Source organism: Eubalaena glacialis, chromosome 3 (assembly GCF_028564815.1).
Source record: "Eubalaena glacialis isolate mEubGla1 chromosome 3, mEubGla1.1.hap2.+ XY, whole genome shotgun sequence".
Lineage (NCBI taxonomy): Eukaryota > Metazoa > Chordata > Mammalia > Artiodactyla > Balaenidae > Eubalaena > Eubalaena glacialis.
In genome coordinates this window covers 169,303,885-169,321,921 of record NC_083718.1, presented here as the reverse complement: position 1 = coordinate 169,321,921, position 18,037 = coordinate 169,303,885, and the positions used below count along the sequence as shown (strand labels likewise).

The following is an 18,037-nucleotide window of genomic DNA, read 5'->3' as shown; positions in this document are numbered from 1 at the left end:
ACTCCGCGCGTCTGGATAGGCTACGAACGCGGCTTCCCCGCCCACCTCGCCGCTCGACGCGCTCCGATTGGCCGGTGTTGGCGCGAAGGTGCGCGAGTCGGCCCTCACTCAGGGGGAGCAGGAAACAATAGAGGCCGCGCGCGCAGAGCGAGCGCCCGCAGCCTCCCCGCCCCTCTCGCAAAGCTCAACCCGATCCCCCCGGCTTGCCTGCCCGCCATGGCCGACAAGGAAGGTGAGGGTGCCGGGGCGGCCACAGGAGAGCGGGGGTGCCGGGCTTGCGTAGCGGCCTCGACACGGCCTAACAGTGAGGACAGGCCGGACTCTGCTGAGTGCCGTCCCCGCCATCGCAGGCGTGAGGATAAATCGCCCCGCGGGGAGGGCTAACGGCGCGCCAGGTCCTCGGGAGCGGAGGCCCGGCGCAGCGGCGGGAGGGTGGCGGTGGGGGCCCCGGCGGGTGTTTGGTCCCTCCCCGCGCTCCCTGTCGGTCTACCTGTCTCTCTCCGGGTCCTCTCTGCAGCGCTCGCTACCCGCAAGGGTCGGTGTTCGGGCCTCCTCGCGGCTTCTGTGCTCCTGCCGACGCCGTCGCCCGAACGGCTAACGGCGTCTGGCCGGGATGACCCCAGCAGTTAGGCCCCGTGAAGCTGGAGAGCGGTGTTGGTGCCTGCGCCTCGGGGAGATTTAGACAAACCTCCATTTCAGAATCGGGATTCTGGAGCCGTGCCGGTAGCTTCGGAAGTGTTTACTCGGTTTCCATTTGTGGTCGCTAACTTAAATTTGTTTTTAATGTTTTAGCAGCCTTTGATGACGCAGTAGAAGAACGTGTGATCAATGAAGAATACAAAATATGGAAAAAGAACACTCCTTTTCTTTACGATTTGGTGATGACCCATGCTCTGGAGTGGCCCAGCCTAACTGCACAGTGGCTTCCAGATGTAACCAGGTGATAGGAATCTTTTGAACGTTATTTTGTTGTGTTCTCGGTGTAGATTTCTCGCATTGATTTTCCCTGTTTTTCTTTCTCCAGTCACCCGTAGCGGACACGTGATCAGAACCTAGTGGTGACATTTTTTTTCTAGGCCAAAAAAGGCAAAATGTAAAACAACTTTGCAGTTTACCTGATAAGAGAAAACATGTTGTTTTCTTTATCTGATTCTGAATTGAATAGCCATATTATAACTATAGTTGACCAAACAGTAATGTAAAATTTGTCAGCTTTCAAAAAGTATTATGATGAGTCCAGTTCTTTCAACAAAAGAAATTTGAATCTCACAGTCATTGGTAGTAGCTGGTTAATGCAAAGATGAATGTGACATGGTACCTGCCATTCAGAACAACATTTAAAAATTCTATATGTGAACTAAGTAAATTCCTTCAAAACTCAGGTCTTTAGAAGTCAAGATATTTGCGAATTGTGGTTATTTGGCTACGTTTCAGCTCAACAAGTTTTATATAAATGTTATTAATAACTTAAGAATGAGCCTGCTACCTTCACATTGGCATTTTTTAAAAATGGCGACATCTGTCCTAAGTATGTTAATAAGTACTTAGAAATTTAGAGCTGGAAGCTGGTTTATCATGACCAGGAGTTCCCCATATTCAGCTGATCATCAGAATTACTTGAGTTCAGGATAAGTGGAGTCATTTCTGTCAGGAGTTCTCAGTTCAAACCACTTAGTAACTTGCGGCAGGATACTTGAGAATAGTTGAATGGTGATTCCAGATTATTGGACCAGAGGATCCCAAATATTGGCCACCCTATACCTACTAAGTCATTCTAGAAAAGTTTTTCATATAATGTGATCAGCTATGTTTGGAAAGCAGTGAATAAGACTAAATAACCCAAGGCTGAAATCTGTGCTGTAGTCTTAGTAGCTTTGTACTTTATGAATCTAGGTAAATAAATCTTTCTGCAGTATTAGACATTGGTCCAAATATCCTTCCCTTTTTTTTTTTTGGTATTCTACTCGAATAACAATGTCATTTACTTATTTATTTTTTTAGAATGAGGGGTCCTTTAAGCAACTATCTCTAACGTCTACTGTTTACTGTGTGTGTGTGTGTTCTTTTTTATTCATGTTTTGTTTCTAGACACAAAAACAAAAAAACATACAATCGTAGTTTTGTAATATTCTTTCCTCCCTCACTTGCTCTGGTTCTTTAACTTTCTAAATGCAGGTATCCCCAACTTTATGTTGACAGCCCTCTTATCTTTCCTGTTTTTTCCCATGTAAGATGTAGACACCTATTAACTCTGTGCAGAGGAATTTCTGTTGATTTATCTCTAGACCCAAGTTCTGAGCGCTACCTGAATTTTCAGCTGTCTTTTCTAGAGTATTTTATTGGCTTCCCCAACATGACATATTTCAAACAGTATATTTTTTCCATGGAGGTCCCAACCCAACTTTTTCTATTGTTCCCATTTCTCCTTTTCATAGTTGACTTTGGTTTGACATTTCTTAGGTTTTTCTCCCTTTATCCACTTGACAGTCCATTTATAAGCCCTGATCAACTCTTGTGTAGCATCTTTCCCATCTAGACCATGGGTTCTAGAACTTTAACAGGCATCATAATCAGCTGGAGGGATTGTAAAACAGATTTTTTTTTTCAATTGACCGCGCCTTGCAGCTTGCGGGATCTTAGTTCCCTGACCAGGAATTGAACCCGGACCATGGCAGTGAAAGCGCTGAGTCCTAACCACTGGACAACCAAGGAAATCCCTGAAGAACAGATTGTTGAGCACCACAAACCATCCCCCGCCTCCCCCCCAAGTTTCAGATTGAGTAGGTCTATAGTGGATCTCAGAATTTGCATGCTGAAGTTCCCAGATGATGTTGATGCTATTGTTCTTGATACCACGCTTGAAGAACCTCTGTTTTACACTGTTAAATTAATCCTTCTGAGGTAACTCAAATGATGCTATGTCCCTTATAAATTTTCCATGGTTCTTTGTTCCTTACAGTAAAGAGTCCAGAATGCCTTAAGCTGGCATTCAGTACCCTAGAGTCTGATTTTAATCTGCTTTCTAGCCTTCTCTCTCACTTTGTTTTCCCACATTCAAAGTCAGATTTGGACTTCAGTTCTAGTTCTGTTAGTTGGTAGTTGTGATATTAGGCAAGTTGCTTAATTTTCCCAAACCATCTTTAAATTAGAATAGTACTTCAGAGTGTTGTTATGGTGTTTAAATGATATGAGGTATGTGAAATGCTTAACGTGGTGTCTGGCACTTTGTAATGTTCCCCTTTGCTTATTTCCCTTAGAATACTGTCTTCCAAAGCCCTTGTTCCCCTCTTCTAGATTATCTCTCATTTTGAGACCTGCTCAGGTAACACTTCTTCTAAGAACGTGTCCTTTATTCCAGAAGTAATCTTTCGTATCTAAATTTCCATGTTCTTGGGTACTTTTCATGAATTATATGTTGACTTGTGTTTAAAATGTTTGTGTATATGACTGTTTAATTGTCCCTGGTTTTTTGAGGATATGAATCACATCTTAATCATCTTTGTGCTTCAGTAGCATTTGAACAGTTAGTTTACCTGATGTTATTTCCTTTCCCTTTTAATGACGTTAACCTAATGAAGTAACCTAAAGTGGTATTATACCCAGCAATTGGTTTCTTTCCCTCCAACTCCTTGTAAAGGGTGAGTAGTTAATTCGTATTTTATTCCATCAGACTTTTTCCTCAAAGTAATTGTAAATATTTGGCTAAGTTAAGAAGTAATTACAAAATTAAGTGCTCTGTGGTCCTTATACTCAGCTCTATGGAAGATGTGTGAAAAGTAGGAACTATGGCTCTTAATGACTTCTTCCTCTCAAAACCTGGTTGTAATAGTGCCTTGTGCATACATGTATGTCACTGACTTCGTAGTCTCTCTTAGTGTACTGATTTGAATACTGACCATATATTGCTATTACAGACCAGAAGGGAAAGATTTCAGTATTCATCGACTTGTCCTGGGGACACACACGTCAGATGAACAAAACCACCTTGTGATAGCCAGTGTGCAGCTCCCTAACGATGATGCTCAGTTTGATGCTTCACACTACGACAGTGAAAAAGGAGGTAGGAATCTTAAAGGTGAAGGAAGGAATGATGTATGGGTTATATTTTTCATATCTCTGAATTATCATAAAGAGTGTGTACAGTTTGATAAAGTAGTCTCTCAAGTTAGGAACAAGATAAGCTTTGGAAAGCCTGATTTTGCAATATAGATATTAGATGTCAGAAGACATATTTAACACATACTTGGTTCTGTACCTTTTCTATAAACTTTCTTCAACTAAATTTGGTGGTGGGGAAATTTCTACAATTGAAAGAACCAAAAATCCACCACATATTATTGCTGTGCGTGCTTGCATTCTCAACATGGGAGATACTGCCCCTGCGGGAGTGAAAATTGGTTCTCAGAGGGGTGTGCGTGTGAAAACAATCTTATTCTTTGAACTGTTTAAAGCACAGATATACATAGCATGCATAAACAAATACACAGGAATTTCATCAAGGTATCAGAAAAAATGTCCTACAAGGTTCCTTACAGGGGCAATAATGAAAAAAAAGGTTGAAAAACACTGGCTTAAATTACACTTTTCGGGTTTAAGTGGTAGAAATGATTAACCATGGCATTTGCTATATAGTATATGAAAATTAAATGAGTGTTTAATTATATCCTATTTTTAGGAGATATCCTAAGGGCTTAACTGTTCATGAAATACTTTTTCCCTTTCAGAAGAGATAGAAATGAGTGGGTTTCCTTTATTGTTGTCCTTGAACTCAAATTATTACTGGGAGGTAGAAGATAGGCTCTCAGTATTGAGATTTGTGCCCTAAAAAATGAATGTTTAATGTTTTTTATCTTAGATTTCTCCTGATTAGCAGAATCCATTCTTTTATCTAAGATATTTTGGGTTCCAGTTACTTGCCAGGATTGTAATGTGCAGTTACTCTTTTGATCATTTCATATTTAGCTTAGGGTAATATAGAATGCAAAATAAGTTCTTAGGATAAAGGTCAGCAAACATGATTTTGTGTCACTGACCCAAGTGTGTGAACTATAGGATATGGTTACTACAGAGTTATTCTCTAGGTAGGCATCAGTGATTGAGGGGATAAAACACTGAACTTAAGAATCAAGACTGGGACTTCCCTGGCAGTTTGAGTTTGAACCCTGGTCGGGGAGCTAAGATCCCACATGCCTAGCGGCCAAAAAACCAAAACATAAAACAGAAGCAATATTGTAAGAAATTCAATAAAGACTTTAAAAGTGGTCCACATCAAAGAAAAAAGAATCAGAAGATGGGCTTGAGACCCTGTTGGGCTGCTCACTAGCTGTGTGGCTTGAGGATAACTCATTTAGCCTCTCTGAGCCTGTTTCCTTTTTATTAAATAAATTGTCTTTAAATAAGACTTTTGGTTATTTAGACATAAAACAAATATTCTGATTGGTAATATAATAAATCATCTTTAATAAAGCAGGGAATTCCCTGGTGGTCCAGTGGTTAGGACTCATGCTCTCACTGCGGGGGCCCTGGTTGGATCCCTGGTCAGGGAACTAAGATTCGGCAAGCCTTCACAGTGCAGCCAAAAAAAAAAAAACTTGAAGCAAATATAAAATACTGTGAACCCCCCTCCCCCTGTAAATCTATCCCTTATGGATCGCTGTTAAATTGATAGTTTTTTGAATGGTTTATCTATCCCATTTATTGGATCACTTAATTCAACAAATATATTAAGTATTACTGTATGCCAGGCAATTTTTCTTGGTACTGGGAATACAGCATAAAATACACTTTCCTGGCCTGGTGTATCTTGGACATCTTTCTGTGTGAGCATATGGAGATGTGCCTCCTTTTTGATGGCTGTATACTATACTATAATTAACCATCCCTCAATTAACATTTAAGTGGTTTCCAATCTTTTGGCTTCAAAAACAGTTCTTGTACATGTATCTTGCATAGTTTTGCTGTAGAATGATTGACTAAGTGGAATGCTGCTAATCAAATGGCAACATTTTCAATTATAATTGGTACTGCTAAGTTGCCCTCCAAAGAAAGATTCACAATTTCACCAATAGCAGATGTATTGATGTCTGTTTCTGCATGCCTTTGCCAACATTGAATGTAATACTACACTCTTATTTTACTTTGCTTTTTTCTTTTTCCTTTAATGGCTGCACCACGCTGCTTGCAGGATCTTAGTTCCCCAACAAGGGATCAAACCCGTGCCCTCAGCAGTGAAAGCACGGAGTCCTAACCACTGGACTGCCAGGGAATTCCCTACTTTGCTTTTTAAGTTATTCGTGATGTTGGACCTATTTTAAAATATTTGTCTTTTGTCTGTCTCTCTCTTGAGCTGCCTATTTATGTTTTTCGCTCATTTTTTCTTTTGAGTTATCTCTATATATAAGGTAAGTTATCCCTAACTAATAGGTTATAGGTAATTTTTTTCCTCTTTATTTTATAATTTTGAGTCCTATTTAGTTTAGAAGCTGTGAATTTTAAATTATCCAGCTTTCCTCTGGTGTCCTTCAGATTTTGTCATTCATTGAAAGGCCTTCATTCCAAGATTTTAAAATAGTTAGCTGTTGTTTTCTGGTACTTTTATGTTTTGACCATTAAAACTTTAATCTTTCTTGTATTTGTTTTGGTTTTAGAGATGAAATAGGAAAACGAGCTTTTTTCTAAGTGGTTAGCAATTTTTTTTTAATGCATTTGCTGACTAATCCATTTTCTTCACTGTTTTTGTTGTTTTAAGTATAGTTGATTTACAATATTGTGTTAGTTTCAGGTGTTCGGCATAGTGATTCATTGGGTTTTGGGGGGTTTTTTGGGTTTTTTTATATTCCATTATAGGTTACTACAAGATATTGAGTATACAGTAAATCCTTGTTGCTTATCTATTTTATGTATAGTAGTTTGTATCTATTAATCCCATACTCCTAGTTTATCCCCCCCAACCCCTCCCCTTTGGTAACCATCAGTTTGTTTTCTATGTCTGTGAGTCTGTTTCTGTTTTGTATATAGATTCATTTGTATTCTTTTTTAGATTCCTCATATAAGTCTTCCCTGGTTTTTGAAATGGCATCTTTTAACATACACTCCAGTCTCTTTCTGGTAACTTGAGTTTTTTGAGTGGCATCAAACCAATTTACTTTTATGTTCTGATGACACCTTTATCCCCCTTACTAATACTTAACAATAGAGGAACTATGAAAAATACCAGTAATATGTATGATATATTTGTATGACTCTATTTCGCCCTATTTAATCCTCACAAGGAAATCGATACTTACAGTTGTTTTGTAACTTGCCCTAAGGTTACATAGCATATCAGCTCCCATTCCTTCCTTTTCTCTTCCTTTTACCTCTCCTTCGTCCTTCAAATCACCCTCGGATGACTGAACAAGCTTGGTGCTTAAAGCGGGACAGGTGCTCTCCATGTGGTCTCAACAGTGGTGGAAGTAGATACATACTAATGTCTCTTAAAGCTTCTTGGGTTGTTGTTAGATAGCTAGCTTCCTAGTCCCTCCTTGCTCTCAGATGAAATGTCCTGGACTTTCAGATTGAACTATTGTAATTGATTACCATCTACTTGACCCCATTTGGTTTGAGGTACTTGGTGGCAGACAGCTTCAAAAGATCATTAAACTTTCAAAGAGAAAGAACTAAAAACTGGCTTAGGCTTGTTTTGACATTAAAAAGAATTTGTGTGTTTATATTAGATTCAGCCTGGCTGTGGTCACATTTTAAGCCTGAAAATAGATTAGGTTTAAAAGTTTACTTCAGACTCTGTTACCAGGATCTTCAAATATCAACAGATTTATTTTTAGCAACTTATTTGGGGAATGGGTTGTGGGGGGGGGGGGCGTTTGTTTTTAAGTAATCTTTAGTCTTTTGCCTCAATATATAATAAACTATTACTAAATCATGATGAAATAATGGAATATTTGACTCAAGATGTTACAACTTATTCCTCTTAGTTTCAAAATGTTTATGGACTCAAAAAATGGCACAGTGGTAGAAATTAGAATGCCGGTTATCTAGTTTGTCAGGCAGCATTGGTTGGGAGGGACACAGTGGTGCCTTGCGGGAGGATGAGAGCGGGCTGGAGATGTTCCATATCTTTATCTGTGTGGTAGTTCCCCTGATATATGCGTATGTAAAAATTCATCAGGCTAGACACTTTTACTATATTGTTATGTCTCAGTCTTTTTAAATAGTATTTTATATGGAGAGAAGCAAACAAAATAGCAATATAGTTAGACCTTGATAGTCATTCACTTTATTGTACATTGCTAACTCAGTCTTCCTTTCCTACATCAGATTTGGCCTTTTGCGTATCACCTTCAACTTGGGGAATCTCTATTTGTTAAATAGATAAATCCTCATCTTCATAAATCTCAATTATGAATCCTCTAAGCTGATTTCTTATTACTGTACTTCAACTACAGTTGGGGGGGGCCCTTCTGATTAGTAGTATATAGCTGATACTGAAATAACCCACATTATATAACAATTACCCCTTGCTCTGTGGGCTCCATGCCAGCTATTGCTCTTTCCTTGTTGGTATCTCTTTTCTGGCAATTATTCTTTTTGGTCATAGTCATCTATAATTGTGTGCTTATCTTATCTCCCTGTGTTTGGACTAAAAGTTCTTTGAGATCACATATCCTAATCATGCCTTCTTTTTTTACATTGTAGATACTTGTGATCTAGAATTCTGGGGAAAAAATTGTTTAATGTGTTTGGTTTTTTTTCTCTTTTAGAGTCTATTTTGAACTGTTTCTAGGTTTTTAGCTTGTTTAAACCACTGCTTTTCAACTTACAAAGTTATTTTGAGGTTGAAAGTTATCTGCTGATTATATTACCCAACTATGTCTCTGCTTTGTGAAAAGATTTTTGTCCTTCAGAGTGTCATTTTCATCTGCAAGTTACTCTCACAACTTTATTTTATGGGTAAGGTATTTGAGGTTCAGAGAAATTGAAGGCCTTCACCAAAATCACCAAGATAGTAAGTGGCAGAGTCAGTTATGCCATGGCCTGACTCTTACTCAGGTACCTTATCATGCTGCCTTCTGTAATTCTTTGGCTACTTATTAACTACCTTTGTTTAAATATTGCTTTGCCAAGATTTACATAATCACAAATTATATTGTTACACATTTTATAATGGTACTTGGGAGAATTCTGTAAGTGCATACAGTAGTCAAATATGAATAAAAAATGTTTTTGTCTAGTCCTTGCCTACCTGGTTTATTTCAACCAAGGACTCTGGTTGGCAAGTGTAAGTGGGAGGTCAGGAAAGTAGAACCAGCTGTTGTGGCTCTGTTTTTCCTCACTGGTGTGAGGAAAGATGTGACAGTATTTCAGAAAGGTCATCCCAAACTAGAGTTTCAAATTAATAGTAAAAGGGACTCTTTAGTACCTAGCACACTGTGTACTTGATATTCATTAAAACAGTAACTTAGATTTTATTGATTGAGCACATTTTTTTTGATAGTTTAAGTGAGGCTTGAAAGCCACTTAGTGAGAATTTTTGAAGTGGAGTCAATAGTGTTCCTTACTTTTAGATAGTAATGTAATACTTATTGGGTATATTATTACCTAAATCATTGTAGGTGTAGCTGAAAGAGTACCAGGCTAGGGATCAGAAAAATAGGGATTCAGTTTAGGTTCTGCCATAGTCAAGTCACCATAAACAAATTAAGGTAGGTCCTCTGAGCTTCTCTTTTCTTGTGTAAAATTTTTATTTTTCTATTTTTTTATTTTTTATTTTTGGCTGCGTTGGGTCTTTGTTGCTGCGCGCGGGCTTTCTCTAGTTGTGGCGAGCGGGGGCTACTCTTCGTTGCATTGCACAGGCTTTTCATTGCTGTGGCTTCTCTTGTTGCGGAGCACGGGCTCTAGGCTCGCGGGCTTCAGCAGTTGAGGCTCGTGGGCTCTAGAGCACAGGCTCAGTAGTTGTGGCACACAGGCTTAGTTGCTTCGCGGCATATGGGATTTTCCCGGCCCAGGGCTCAAACCCATGTCCCCTGCATTGGCAGGCGGATTCTTAACCACTGCGCCACCAGGGAAGCCCTCGTGTAAAATTTTTGGAGATAATAACTCTTCCCTACGCTGTAGGGTTATGGTAAGAATCAAACGCAATAAGGAATGTGAACACACTTTATACTGCTAACAAATGTTTTGATTGCTTCTAGTATTATACCAGTTAGTTGATTAAAAGCCTTGCCTGTGTCATACTTTGAGTGACATAGAGTAGCTCTTGCTTTGTCCTCATTTGCAATTAATTTATCATATTTACAGAATTTGGAGGTTTTGGCTCGGTTAGTGGAAAAATTGAAATAGAAATCAAGATCAACCATGAAGGAGAAGTAAACAGGGCACGCTATATGCCCCAGAACCCTTGCATCATTGCCACAAAGACTCCATCCAGTGATGTTCTTGTTTTTGACTATACGAAACATCCTTCTAAACCAGGTACTTGCCCTCTTCGATTCAAATACAAATGATGAGTCACTGTGGGGATACATTGCTTCTCTCAATTTTAATTGCTTGTTATTCTTTGTATAACTTAACATCTTGTGACTTATATTGATATGTGTGGGTACTCTTCCTTCATCCTTCTGCCCTACGTGGGGAAAATAAATGCTTTTTTACATAGGGTAGAATGTGCAGCTCTTAAGCATTATCTATTTGGTCATAATGGGTCTGTATGTCTCATAAAAAGTAAGAGCTTTAGACCTCTTGATAAAAATTCCATTATACTTAGTAGATCCAAAGAGGAAGTGGACTGGATAGTCTTGATGTGTCTGTTACTTTGTAGACCCTTCTGGAGAGTGCAATCCAGACTTGCGTCTCCGTGGACATCAGAAGGAAGGCTACGGGCTTTCTTGGAACCCAAATCTCAGTGGGCACTTACTTAGTGCTTCAGATGACCATGTGCGTATCCTTTCCATTTTGAAGCAAATCTGGGCTAGTTATATCAGTTTTTTTCCTCTGGGGTGTGTCGGGAAGTGAGACCCTTTTATATAATAGTTAATTTTTCATTTAAGACTATCTGCCTATGGGACATCAGTGCTGTTCCAAAGGAAGGAAAAGTTGTGGATGCGAAGACCATCTTTACAGGGCATACAGCAGTGGTAGAAGACGTCTCCTGGCATCTGCTCCATGAGTCTCTGTTTGGGTCAGTTGCTGATGATCAGAAACTTATGATGTGAGTAGAATCCATTTTTTTCTCAATATATTATCTAAGTTTTATATTTAGTTACCCATTTCAAGCTTTTTTCCTGTTTTTTCTCTTTTACTAAAGCTGGGATACTCGTTCAAACAATACTTCCAAACCAAGCCACTCAGTTGATGCTCACACTGCTGAAGTGAACTGCCTTTCTTTCAATCCTTATAGTGAGTTCATTCTTGCCACAGGATCAGCTGACAAGGTCAGTGTGATTTATTCTCCAAGAAAACATAGGGTGGATTTCTCTGGCTTCTTTTGTTAATATTTATTTATTTGGCTGTGTCGGGTCTTAGTTGTGGCACGCAGAATCTTTCGTTGTGGCGCGCGGGTTTTCTATTCTCTAGTTGTGCATGGCTCTCTAGTTGAGGCGTGCGAGCTCAGTAGTTGTGCTGCGCGGGCCTACTTGCCCTGCGGCATGTGAGATCTTAGTTCCCCGACCGGGGAATCGAACCCGCGTCCCCTGCATTGGAAGGCGGATTCTTTACCACTGGACCACCAGGGAAGTCCTTCTCTGGCTTCTTTTGAATGCACAGAGATCTTTTAGTTATGGATTTTCTTTTTCTCAATAAAAAAATTTTATTGATTGCACTTGCTTTCCTTTTTGTATGTAGACTGTTGCCTTGTGGGATCTGAGAAATCTGAAACTTAAGTTGCATTCCTTTGAATCACATAAGGATGAAATATTCCAGGTGAGAGAAACTAATGCTCCTTCCCCCCGCCCCAAGGGAAACCTGAGTGTGGGAGTGGGCACACTTGTGCCTTATCCCATTGCTATAAGTAATAAAAATCTTCTTTATGCCTATGCTGATCTCTGTATGAATTGGGATTGTTTTCCCTCCATTATTTCTATACTTTCTCAAACTGATCATTTGTCACCTACACTCTTGAGGTATTAAACTTAGTGCCTGATTATTTTATCAGCCTTGTTCCTGACGCTTGTCTCTTCCCTTATTTCCACTCCTTTATCCTTTAAAACTTGCTGTATCTGTTAATTTCACAGTTCATTCCTAAAGTACTGACTCCATGTTTTCTGCCTCATCCGTTTAATTAAGCTCCATATGCAAAGCCCTCTGACTCAGTTCAAGAAATAATTGTTACATTATGTTGGAAGCTTAATGCAAGGGCACTGTGAGGAGTACATTATAGTCTTTGCAGTCAGTCCTATGTGTAATACTGAATTCATTATAAGTACTTGGGTAAATAATTATTTTGTGTGCGATCTGTACTTTAGTTCTTAAGTCAGCACTGGATGACATTTGGCTAGAAGCTGGAATTAGACAATAAGAATAAATGAGATCTTCAAAAATATGAAATAGAACAAAAGCTGATATCCTGGGTCTAGTAATGGGTTAAATTGTTAAGTATAATGTTAGATTTTTTCCTCTCAATTTTCTAATTGATGGCTTTTTTCTTATGTATAGGTTCAGTGGTCGCCTCACAATGAGACTATTTTGGCTTCCAGTGGTACTGATCGCAGACTGAATGTCTGGGATTTAAGGTAAGTCTTGTTAATTAGTACTCTTTGTGGAGTTATTTTCTTACACTTTCCAGAATTACTCAAGGTAAATCTGTTTTAACTTTTTTTTTTTTTTTCTTTTTTAAAATTTATTTTTGTCTGCTTTGGGTCTTCGTTGCTGCGCACGGGCTTTCTCTAGTTGTGGCGAGTGGGGGCTACTCTTCGTTGTGGTGCGCGGGCTTCTCATTACGGTGGCTTCTCTTGTTGCGGAGCACAGGCTCCAGGCGTGAGGGCTTCAGTAGTTGCAGCAGCTACACATGGGCTCAGTAGTTGTGGCTCGCGGGCTTAGTTGCTCCGCAGCATGTGGGATCTTCCTGGACCAGGGATTGAACCCATGTCCCCTGCATTGGCAGGCGGATTCTTAACCACTGCGCCACCAGGGAAGTCCCTGTTTTAACTTCTGAAAATCTTTTTGTGCTAGTAAAATTGGAGAGGAACAATCCCCGGAAGATGCAGAAGATGGGCCACCAGAGTTGTTGGTATGTTACAGATATTGAGCAGAACTGAAATAGTTTGTGATTTATTGTCCTCTGTCTGCTTTTCATCTCTGTTTTCCTTCCTCTTTCAGTTTATTCATGGTGGTCACACTGCCAAGATATCTGATTTCTCCTGGAATCCCAATGAACCTTGGGTGATTTGTTCTGTATCAGAAGACAATATCATGCAAGTTTGGCAAATGGTAAGTGTTTCTTTATTTGGGCGAGTTTAGATAAATGAGACCTAGTATCACTTCATATTTATATACTTCATCAGTACAACTGGCCACTCTGTTCAGTTTACTCCCAAGTGTGACTTGCTTGCACATTATCATTTTCAGCTGCCTACCCTTTAACTTTATCAAGTTGTCTCACTGGTATCTCGAACTCAACTAAACAAAACTGATCTTTTCTTTTCTCCTTCCTTTCCTTACTCCCCTCACCTCCTGACTTTTTGTTTTCTATATGGCTTCAATGTCTCCCCAGCTCACTAGACTTGAAAACGCAGGTCTTCCTCTATTGTCTATTCACCTCTAGGTGCGGTTCACTTATCAGATTTTATATTGTTGATCTCTGCAGTGTTTCTCCTGTCTTTACTCATCTTACAAACAGATATAACCAACTTTCCTGTTTCTATTCCACACCTAGTTTTTTGGTCAGGTTCTCACTACTACTTGCTAGGCTATTGCAATAACCTCCTAATTGTTGGCTTGCCTCCTGTTTTTCCCTCTTTGCTAGCAGTCGAATCTTTAGGAATGATCATTCCCTTGAAATTACTTATGAACATGCCTAGCACAGTTCCTACTGCAATGTCACAGCATCAAAGAGTACCATTTCTTCATGAAACTTGCCTAGATGTCAAAAACATTCCCTGCCTTTATACCCCAATTGAAGGTGATCACCCTTCTTTGAATTTTCAGAGCACTTGGAATTTAATAATAGCAACTGTAATGTCTGATATATAGCAATACAAGAAACAGTTGCCTTCTGGAGATGGATGGTGGTGATAGCTGCACACAGTGTGAATGGACTTAATGCTACTGAACTGTACAGTTATAAATGGTTACGATGGTAAATTTTGTTATGTGTCTTTTACCACAATTTACAAAACAACTGCATGACTTTTAAGTGACAGTAGCCTAATAAATGAAAATAATTCAAAAGAAACTTTTGGTGTCTCAGAGTAGATCTAGAGCCAGGAAGAAACTCCAGAGGTGAGTTTTTGGCTCAACATGAGGAAAAAAAATTTTCATATTCAGAACTTTCTTACGGAATAGCCCTATTAATCAAAAATAAAGAAATAAAATGGGAGTATTTGTGGCCTATGAGATTAACACATTATATACTGCATCAATACTTTGGAATATTATGTATCAGAATGAAGTATACTTAGTTTTATAAGCTATTCATGATATGCTAATAAGTAGGAAAAAAGCAAATTATAGAACAGCATGATAGAATCCCTCTTATTAAAATTTGGGTATCTAGTCTTATGTTTAATTATATGTAACTATTTAATAGAAGGCTATTTGCCAAAATGTGGTTGGTATGTTTAGAGAATTCTTGTTTTCTTCTTTATACCTTTCTGTATTATAATTTTTTATAATAAGGATTTGTTTCATGTATTAACAGAAAATCCACTTTATCCTTTTCCTTGTAACACACCCACACAAAATTAATATAAAATATTAGAGTTCTAACAAGAAAGTGAAATGGGCCGCCTTAGCTAGCCTGTCAGTGAAAGGTATTTTAGTAGTTGCCATGGGAATGTTGTAGGAGATTAAGCTACATCACCTTCAAGGCCATCACCTCCAGTCCAGGTTGTTACTTTACTCCGTTTTTTTTGCGGGGGGGGGGGGCTGTTTGTTTTGGGTTTTTTAAAGAATTACTGTGATATAATAAGTCGTAAGCATTTGGTCTTTGTCCAGGTTCCTGGCACAGAGTTCCTAAAACCCTTGGGATTTCCTGAGTTGTAGGAGTCTCTATTGCTATTTATAAGTAGCTCCTTTTGGCCACACCTGAGTTTAGGCTAAGGAGGTAACTTAAGGGGGCCCCTATAAAAACTCTTGGGAAAGCTCCATAAAAAGCTTTCGATTTCATGAGCTTCTGGGTTGGTGAATATATCAATGCCACCAGAGAGGGTGTGGAAGCTCTGTGCTCCATCCCCACCTTGCCCTGTGCATCTCTTCCATTTGGCCATTCCTGAGTTATAATCTTTATAATAAACCAGTAAAGTGCTTTCCTGAGTTCTGTGAATCATTCCAGCAAATCATCAAACCTGGCGGGGTGGGGGTGGGGGGGCTGTGAGAAAATTTATAGCCAAGTTGGGCAGGAGTACTCGGGTAGCCTGGGCACTCAGGGCTTGACACTGGCCTCTGCTGAAGTGAGGGTAGTCTTGTGGGATTGAGCCCTTGGTCACAGTGCTACCTCCAGGTGGTCAGCATCAGGACTGAACTGAGTTGTTGGACACCCCATCAGTGTCAGGGGAGAAGATACCACACTTTTGTTGTCAGACTACTCACATAATTGTATACATTCTTTGTCCCTGTAGTCAGATTGTAAGCTAAGACTATCCCATCCTCTGTAGCACCTACCCTAGTGATACTAAGTGCATAGTAGATACTAAGAACAGTAAATTTTGCCCAAGTGAAAGTTTCTATGTTTGAGATGCTCTTGGATATGGGTGTTTCATCAAGTAGTACAAGTAGAGTTTATTTTATGCAAGAACAGTTTCTCTTTTTAAAATATTTATAAATTGAGATTTGGAACATGGTTTTTGCAGTGCAGTCACAGAATTGTGCAACCATCACTACAGTCAGTTACCCCAGAAAGAAACCCCACACTCAGTAGCCATCCCTCCCATTTGCCTCCAGTCCACCCAGTACTAGGCAACCATTAATCTACTTTCTCTGTGGATTTGCCTATTCTGCACATTTAATATAAATGAAATCATACAATATGTGACTGACTTTTTTTATTGCCAAGTAATACTCCATTGTATGGATATATCATTTTATTTGTCCATTCATCAGTTGATGGACATTTGTGTTGTTTTTACTTTTTGACTGTTACGAATAATGTCTGATTAAAAGACTCAAGGTTGATTATCAAGACAAATGGTAACCATACTTCAGTTTTTAGGGAATATCCTAATCCAGGGGCATTGGCCTGTGGCCAGCTGCCTGTTTTATTTGGCACGCGACTATACTTATCCATTTTCAGGTTGTCTGTGGCTGCTTTCATCCAACAACTGCAGAGTTGAATAGTTAAAACAGACTATATGCCCCACAGTCTGTCTCCCTGGCCTCTCTATTTGAAACCTTAACTTCAAGAAGTAACTTTCATGTTTACTCAATATCCTTTTCTCTTTTTCTTGTTTTTGGCAGGCAGAGAACATTTATAATGACGAAGACCCTGAAGGAAGCGTGGATCCAGAAGGACAAGGATCCTAGAGAATGTCTGCACTTCTTGTGATTTTAGACTCCCCTTTTCTTCCTCTCAACCCTGAGATTGATTTAACACTGGTTTTGAGACACAGACTTTGGTTATCTCTCTATAATAAGTTCTATCAACAATGTTATTAGTCCAAACAGAAGGTGTTTTCTAAATATTAACTGGGGGCTTCTTGATTCAGCAAAGCCACAGACTTATATTTAAATTTTCTTCAGGAATTTTCTAGTAACAGAGGTCTGAAGTAGCCACAAAAAGGGGAATATTGTGTGTGGTTATTTTTCTTCTTATGCTATATTCCCAAGTTTTTCTGACTCATTTAAGTAAATGCTAGAGTGAGTAAGAAATAGAGCCAAGTGAGGTAGGTGTCTGAGCCATGAAGTATAAATACTACAAGATGTCGTCTTTATTCAGGAAATAGGGGAGATTCAAGTCATATAAATTCCTGCTCTAAAATCTTCACACCGAACTTTCCAGGATACACATTTTCTTACATAGACCAGTCTCCTCTCAGTTTCTTCAGTTAAGTCAAAACAATGTGTTCCTCTTTCCCCATATATTTTTGCTTGTTAGTGTATTTCTTGAGCTGTTTTCATATTATTTCTTTCCTTTCTGTGAAATGGTTTTTAAAAAAAAAAAAAAAAAAAAAAACTTGGGACCACCAAGTTGTAAAGATGTATGTTTTTACCTGACAGTTATACCACAGGTAGACTGTCCAGTTAAATTGAGAAGAGTGAATCAATAGCTTGTATTTGTTTTTAAAATTAAATTAATCCTGGATAAGAGTTGCTTTTTTTTTTTTTAAGGAGTTAGTCCTTGACCACTAGTTTGATACAATCTCTATTTTGGGTGACCTGTTTCACCAGCAGGCCTGTTACTCTCCATGACTAACTGTGTAAGTGCTTATAATGGAATAAATTGCTTTTCTACATAACGCCACGCTGATGGGTTTTATTTAATATATAATATCCATCAAACACCAGTCTCTGGCTTCTAGAAGAGTTGTTCAGATGACAGTTATTTTCTATGGTCTTTGACTACCAAGAGCAGAATTAAATATAATAGACCCAGAGGTATAGCAAAGAGCTTTACTCCTTCCCAGGGAAAGTGAAAGACATAAAATACTGAATCAGAGGTGCACAGATTAGTCTTTGATAAAATAACATCTTTTTGAAGTCTATCTCTAGAGAACTACATGAACTTTCAAGAATGTCAGAGGCAGTGTGGCAGAGAGAATTTAAGGCAAAATTTAAATTTGGAAAAGGTGTTTGACCTTTTCTCATAGAGAGGTTGAATCTCCCCAGTATTTTTTTCACTGGGGCCTGTACTTAGAGGTTAGAAAAATAGGCTGTTGAAAGCCAAGTGCCA

The 18,037-nt window shown here is 39.0% G+C and overlaps 1 protein-coding gene across 2 annotated transcripts; it reads left to right on the top strand.

Annotated features, from left to right (window-relative positions):
- Positions 1-99: 99 nt before the first annotated feature.
- Positions 100-17,603, top strand: RBBP4 (RB binding protein 4, chromatin remodeling factor). 2 transcript variants are annotated; one of them, XM_061184541.1, is made up of 12 exons: positions 100-232; positions 796-940; positions 3,915-4,060; positions 10,297-10,470; positions 10,817-10,932; positions 11,046-11,206; positions 11,303-11,429; positions 11,839-11,916; positions 12,649-12,725; positions 13,165-13,222; positions 13,312-13,422; positions 16,606-17,603. In XM_061184541.1, the coding sequence occupies exons 1-12, from the start codon at positions 217-219 to the stop codon at positions 16,669-16,671; spliced, it is 1,275 nt and encodes a 424-aa protein (XP_061040524.1). In that variant the 5' UTR covers positions 100-216; the 3' UTR covers positions 16,672-17,603. The 2 variants fall into 2 exon arrangements, with proteins under 2 accessions (XP_061040524.1, XP_061040523.1); XM_061184540.1 differs by having other exon boundaries at positions 793-940.
- Positions 17,604-18,037: the final 434 nt, after the last annotated feature.